Genomic DNA, 7,832 nt, shown 5'->3' on the forward strand with positions numbered 1-7,832 from the left:
TCAAAAACATAAAACATTTTCGCCAGGGCAACGCGACCTACCCAGGAACATCTTCACAGCAACAGCAACAACAATTACCTAAAAGATAACCTGTACGACCTCACCACATACACACATGGGTCGCACGCACACACACACACACACATATCTATCACAAACACATCGCAGACCTGACAACTACTCTACCACCAAAAATAGGGAGTTCTCCTTCGCCTCAGAATCCTCACGAAAATCGCGAGTTTCGGTGAAAAAAAAAACGGAACACCCCAGAACTGTAGAAGAATCAGATTACGCTGTGAACCGAGGCACATAAATCTGTAATGCAAAAATACACAAAAATGTAAATGTGTATTTTCATGCCATTTACGTACGATAGGCTGCGTACAATTCGTGAAAACGTAATCTTGAAAAAAAAAATTTTTCATGTGATTTTACACAAATCCTATCAGTTCTTCCACTGGTTCAAAAAAAAGTTGAAGGGCTCCGTTTTTGATTGTTTTTTTTACAGTAGCCTACTTGACAGGTCTGAGTGTGCAGCTAAGGGGGAGGGGGCCGCAGAGAAAAAAAAAAACACCCAATCGAACCAAGATGGCCGTGTGAGCCACTCATCCCTGATGATGCTGGAGTGAGGGGCAGATGACGATGGCGATGATGACAAGACGATGTCGATGATCACAAGGATGACAATCAATGATGAGGACGGGGGGGGGGAGACAGGCAGAGAGGCGAGCGAGCGTTCATTTGACAGCCAGTCCAGACCCTCGTACAGGCCTGTGCCTGCAGTGGCTGTAGCACCTTGGATATACCACTGAAAACAAAGAGAAAAACAACAAATATACACAAATGAATAATGTTTTTTTTTGTAGCACCTTGGATATACCACTGAAAACAAAGAGAAAAACAACAAATATACACAATTGAATAATGGTTTTTTTGTGGCACCTTGGATATACCACCGAGAAAACACAAGAGAGAAAAACAGTTTAGTTTTAGTAAGAGTTTCACGGCACTTGCAAACACAATAAAGTCATATAAGTGCCGAAAATTAGAAGTGTTACAAGCAAGTAACAAAAACAAAAAAGAATGAGGAGAGATCAAAACGATAGACGTTTGATAGGAAAGAAGGAGCAAACCACACCAGAACACCCGCCAACCACCCACAGAGAAAAACAACAAGTATAAACAAATGCATAGTGGGTTTTATGTATCAATGAAAACATAAGAGAAAAAAAACAACAAATATACACAAATGCATAGGTTTTTTTAGTAGAGGTTTTACGGCGCTTGAAACTGCATAAGGTCATATGAGCGCCAGAAGATTAGACGTGTTACAAGAGAGTAACATACTAAAAAAAAAAGAAAGAGGGGAGATAAGGACGATAAGATGTCTGATAGGAAAGAAGGAGCATACCACACCACCAAAGCGCCCACCGCCAACTACCCACAACCCCTGCCTCCTCCTCCAACTGACCTTTTTGTTTCTCATATTCTGCAGTCCCAGAGCATCGGTGATGTCAGCGCAGGACATGGCGTTGGGTAGATCTTGTTTGTTGGCAAACACAAGGAGCAGGGCCTCACGCAGGTCATCCTCTTGCAGCTGCGCAGGAAATCATAATAATAGGAATAATAATTATAATAATAATCATTATCGTAATAATAATAATGATAATAATAATAAAATAAAAATAATCATAATCATAATCATAATGATAATAATAATACTAATAATAATAATAATAATACTAATAATAATAATAGCAGACTGCATTTATACAGCACTTTATCCCATACGAGTATAAGCTCTGGGGGCTTTACATTGATCACGTGATCACTGGGCAAAATACTTCATTCACACAAGATAAAACATTTCACAGTATCAAGAAAACCAGTTCAACCGCATAAGGAAGAACTTTCTCAACCGCACATTAATTATATACATGTAAGGACAGCATTAAAAACAAAACATATTAGCACTCACAAACACGCAACAATTTAAGAATTAAACAAAAAAGTCTTATAACTCTTGAACAATCGCTGAAACGTAATAGGATTTGTCATTTCTCAGAGGTCTTGGGGCAAATCATGACATCATCACCAAAGGAGGTGGTGGCCCTTTTTAGCCTGAGTCAGAGTTTTACGTCACTTACAACACAATTAGGTTATAAATGCCGAAGATTAGAGGTGTTTCTAGAGAGTAACATACAAAGAAAAGAAGGATGAGAGAAACGGACAATAGATGCTTGATAAGAAAGAAGGAGCCAACTACACCAGACCACCCATGACAATCATCCTCTCACTGAGAGTTGCACTGCCACAGCACTTGAAATACAATTAAAAGATCAGAGGCGTTACTAGACAAGGGTAAAAAAGAAAAAGAAAAAGGAGGAGAGATACGGATTGAAGAAATTTGACAGGAAAGAAGGAGCAAACCACACGCAGAGCACCGTACCCACCAATCACCCAGTCACTCACCATTTTCGATAATTCGTCCTTGGCCTCTGCAACTCTCTCTCTATCATTGCTGTCCACCACAAAGATCAGACCCTGGGGAGATCATAAAACATACAATAATAATAATGATAACAAAATTACATTCATATAGCGCATTTCCACATTGAAAATGATAAATGCGCTTAACAGTTATACAGAGAACAAAGTTTAGTGATCCTTTCACTTTCTTCCTATTTCTCTTCTCACTCGCTCTCTCATAGGTTTCACTAGAAATACATTGATCAAAACTATAAGAAAACTACAAATACGCCCGAACGTTACATAAGTAGCCTATTATAAGGCAGACAGCTTCAGTTTAACACCCCTTTCCACACAATTTAGAACTCTGACCATGCCCGCCACGGTCAACTCGAGCTGAAAGGAGCACAACATACAAGACAGACCGACATACTTTATGAGCAATTTCAAATATCTATTATACCAAATAAATATCTTTTACAAATATTGATTCATGTTTGCTCTGTAAACATCACCATGAAGTCAACAACAAATCAAAGCATTCTAGAATACCAGACAGTAAGTTAAAAAACAAACAAATCAGATGATGAAAGCCCAAGATTTAGATTTTTTTTTTTTTATTGCAGTTTCTTAACCTGTGGTATCGGTAGCACGTGCTGGATAAATATTTTGTCAAAATTCAAATTCTAACGTTGAAAAAAAGCCATTAAAAAATACACCAAAATTTGTAAAAGAATTTCAACTGTATTTTCTCTCTCCTGAGTAACTTTGCCTTCTTGGCTCAGAACAACTGAACAGCTTGCAGACCAAGGCATTTATATAAATAATGCATTTTTAAAAATACATCCAGAAGAGAACTACAAACAACAAAGCCAGTCCCAGATACACACACACATAGACCTGACTACTGACTGAGTCACAGCCCACAAACCTGCGTGTTCTGGAAGTAATGTCTCCATAGGGGCCTGATCTTGTCCTGACCGCCGACGTCCCACACGGTGAAGCTGATGTTCTTGTACTCCACAGACTCTACGTTGAAGCCTGCACACACACACACAGACACAACAATAATGGAGAGGTGACGGGGAAGCTTTTTCCAGTTTAGTTTAGTTTTAGTAAAAGTTTTACGCCACTAGAAACACAATAAGGCAGGTTATATAAGTGACGAAGATTAGAGGTGTTACAAGAGAGTAACAAACACAAAAACAAAAGGAGGGGAGATAAAGACAATAGATGACAATAGATAGGAAAGAAGAAGCAAACCTTACCAAAGCACCCAACAACCACCCACAATTTTTCCAAAACAACCTTGTCAATATAATAATTATAAAAGAAGGAGGGTTGACAGCTTTTTCAAAACCCAACCAGGGGTGCCCAACCAATGTTATCACCAGGAGTTATCACATGAGACTACGCAGCAACAAACAAAATTACACCAAGTGTGACTAGTTTTTGTTGGTGAAGTGAATGTAATCTCAAAGTCGACGATTGCCGAATCCAGGACAGTAGGTCCTGGAAATTCGGGACAATTGGCAATCCTGCGTAGCTCACTGTAGTCTGACATTTTGTATCTCTAGGAACCAAGCTACCAATGTAAATTTAAAAAATGTTTTTATACAAATAAAAGTAAACAAACAAAAACAATCAAAATCAGCAGTGTTCATCAACTCTTTCAACTGCAGCAACAGATCGTTAAGAAAATGTTTTAACAGAGATGCAAGGGTCTTGTGAAAGACAAATCTAGATTATATAGAGCCTGGCCAAGTTTCCATGGAAACTTTAAGCACAAAATTTTCATGCCCTCAACTCACCAATGGTTGGAATGGTGGTGACAATCTCTCCAAGTTTCAGCTTGTAAAGTATAGTTGTCTTGCCTGCTGCATCAAGACCCACTGAAAAAAAAAAAGAAAATAACCCAAACATGAAATGAAATGGAACATCACAAGTCGTCCATAGCTAGACATATATGACGAGAAGCCAAAAAGGGTTACATTTACAAAAGAAGGGCACCATGGCAAAACACACTCTATCCATTTGCAACAAAATTGAGAAAAAAGGAAAAAAAACTTACTTTCCGAACTAAAGTAACGAAATGCAATTTTATCATAGACAAAGTGCATTTTCAGAAGAAAAAATCTCACGACAATTTTACTAGATAATCGAGGGGACAGGTTTTTTCGGAAATACCCAAATTTGGAGTATCATGCATTTTGCGATGGAACCCTTCCAGTTTTACAAAACCAAAAGGGGAATACTGGAGAAAGAAGAAGATTACACAAGAAGCTGAGATGTAAGGGCACTTTTAGCTTATTGTAGTTTTTCCCCTCACCCCCAGTTAGCTTATTTCTCATGGAAAGTATTTTTAATTTATTTCTTTTCTTAAATGGGTTAATGACAATGACAACCTTTGTTCATCTCACTCTGCGAAATCTGTCTTGGCTGTTTACAATGGCAGTGGTGTTATAAAATTCACATACACTCGTGAATTCAAACTTTCAAACTTCTACGTGTGCTCTACTCGAGTAGCCTTATAATTATGACTTATCTAAGGCAGGGGCGGGGCAGGTCCTCATTGCCTTCCTTGGATTAGGGATAGATTGGCAGTAGGGACAGGGCAGGGAAGGGGGTTCGATTTGGGGTGACCACAAGGAAATTTAAAGTTGCATCCGAATTCGAATAAAGTAGCTCACAACTCAGTGGTTCTCTGTCAAAATAGGGATGTGCACTATATAATGAACCAGTCTAGTCTAGGGCGGGTCCCTGATTGCCCTGATAATACTTCCGATAAAAAGTGACTGTTAATTCTGAAAGCGGCAGGCCCTATATATAAAGGACATGAGCCGGACTACCTGGGAAGCGCGCAGGCCCTATATATAGGGCTGACCTACATCAACCGGGAAGCGTGCAGGCGCTATATAAAGGGCATAGACGCCGACCCTTTTCAATGGAAAATTTCAGTATTCCGTATCTGGAAAATGACGTAGTAAATTACAGGTCAAAGTGATAAATAGTGACCAATGACTCTGCAAGTTATCTTGACCTCCAAAAGTATCTCTTGGCCGAGATATTGATCGATAAAATGACGTGGTCCAGCTGAGTGACTATAAATCCCTTGTTTCGCCGTGCTGATGTACTAATCGTTGAGTTTATCGCGTTTTGCGCTTTGTATAATTTATTTGAGCGCTTATCATTTTTTAAAGGCTCATTCTATCAGCTTTAAGAAAAGATGGTTTTATATGCCTTTTATCATGTTGAGCTGTAAACAGTCATTTTTCAGTAGCAGGTATTCATCTCAGGTATCTCAGCTGGTATCCCCCGTCGCTGAGCGCTTCTACGGTTAAGGATGTAGGCCATTTTCACGCCAATATTCTAGCCTACTTTTTATAACAAAAAACAAGACTCTATACACTAATACAATACAAATAGGCAGTGTGTTGAGGTTTAGACCGTACTGGGAGCTACAAAGAACTAGTCTACTCTACCACCCATATAACATCATGATTTAGTTTGGAAACTAGGCCTACAGGTGGATTACGATCAGGCAAGGAGAAACCTACCTAACCTTACAAGGCTAATGAATGAAGTCTTGTTATAACTCTACTGGGAAGGACTTCCGTAACGAGCGATCACCCCAACAAACACAATAAAGAAGAGATCTAATCCTAACCCTCTATTCTACTCTGTCTCATACTCATAGGGGTCGCTTGTTACGGAAGTCCTCCCCGTTGCCTCTACCAGCACCCCACCCATACTACAAATCACCCAGCCAGGACCTAGGCCAAGTTTCAACTGCAGTGGAGTAGCGGAGAATAGGGGCAAGAATCTAGATCTAGATTTTAGATTATAATTCTAGAGATGAACTGTTACTGTTACTGCTCAGCTCATCTGCTGCTTGCCATTGAAGCCAACAGACTGGCAGAAGTTGAGGATATGTGGGGGGAGTTGCTAGATCTAGATCTAGATCTAGATCTAGTTGCTCCGAGAATTTGTATAAACTGTAAACACAGCATCACTAGCAAAGTTCATCATATATTCACAGACATATGCAGACAACTGTGGTAATCCAGCACCTTACATCTAAAGTTCGTAAACAGTGAATAGAGAAAATCGTGACAAAATGACAATTTTCTCATTCTTTGTGACAGCAACACAGGACAGGAAGTGAGACTCACCCATCAATATCCTAATGTTCTTTTTCCCGAAAAGTTTGTTGAAAAGCGATGACAACGACAGACCCATGATTTTATAGTTTCTTGAACTACTAATCAAACGCCGGGAGGGACTGTATACTTTGTCCTAACACAGAAAAACAATAGAAAACAGATCGGAAATTCTTCTGCCACGTCAGTTCTGCCAGCTCCTGTGTGCTTTCCACAGCGATGAATGACGTCACTGAGAAATGCGTAGTAATCTTCCGTTTGTGGTGTTTAGTTTTCTCCCTTGTCTAAAATAACCATCAAATATAACGAAACAAAGCATCATAAGCAGATTCTTGGCCTAATAATAATATGACAAAAGCATAATACTTAAACTCTTAACACCTTCAGAGGTAGGTAAAAGTAAAAGGCTTCCCAGAATAAAGCAAAAATAGAACGATAATAAGGAATAGCCTTTCTCAAAGTTAGTCAAAAAAGTACAATTGCACAAAAGAATATTCAAAAAGAAGGAATACGGTTATAGATCTATGAGCATACTTCACAAAACTAAACCAATAGATCTGAAAATCTCTTTCCGCAACCACTCTCCATTAAAAACATCAATACGATTTTTTAATTTTTTTAAAGTCTCTTCTGCTGTTTAGTTTGCGTGTTTGTTTTGTGTGTTGTTTAAGCGTTTTCGTTTTTTATTTCATTTTTTAAAATCAATATTGAATTGAATTTCTGTTATCATTCCATTTCCTTATATTTTTAATAATACCTTGCTGTACAGAGTGCTTTATTTGCGAGAGCCGTACATAGATCTAGATTACTTGAAAATGATTGAAAGTAAAGTAGTTTTAGATTTCTATACTAACAAACTTTGTTCAAGTATTTGTTTGTTTTTAAAATTAATTTCCACAAAGACTCGAACAGATGTAAATAAGAGAGTGAGAGAGAGAGAGAGAGAGAGAGAGAGAGAGAGAGAGAATGACAATGAAAATGACAATCTTAATTCATCTGAAAGGACGAAATTGGTCTTGATCGTTTACAAAGGCAGTGGATGTTACAAAGGTTATGTGCACTCACGCATACTCAAAACAAGACAGGACATTAGTAAAATATACATGTTTCACCAACTTGAACAACCCGCTCCGTAAAACATTCTCTCTCTCTCTCTCTCTCTCTCTCTCTCTCTCTTTCTCTCTCTCTCTCTCTCTCTCTCTT

The 7,832-nt window shown here is 38.6% G+C and overlaps 1 protein-coding gene across 1 annotated transcript; it reads right to left on the reverse strand.

The window, feature by feature from the left end:
- Positions 1-735: 735 nt before the first annotated feature.
- LOC101864589 (ADP-ribosylation factor 4) lies at positions 736-6,879 on the reverse strand (the record flags this gene model as incomplete). The annotated part of the gene is given in 6 exon segments (XM_013090806.2): positions 736-808; positions 1,472-1,597; positions 2,473-2,544; positions 3,401-3,510; positions 4,281-4,361; positions 6,642-6,879. Coding segments are annotated over 6 exon segments (529 nt in total), but the record flags the coding sequence as incomplete, so codon positions are not given.
- Between the last annotated feature and the right edge of the window lie 953 nt (positions 6,880-7,832).

The sequence above is a fragment of the Aplysia californica genome, unplaced genomic scaffold (genome assembly GCF_000002075.1).
Source record: "Aplysia californica isolate F4 #8 unplaced genomic scaffold, AplCal3.0 scaffold01541, whole genome shotgun sequence".
Taxonomy (NCBI): Eukaryota; Metazoa; Mollusca; class Gastropoda; order Aplysiida; family Aplysiidae; genus Aplysia; species Aplysia californica.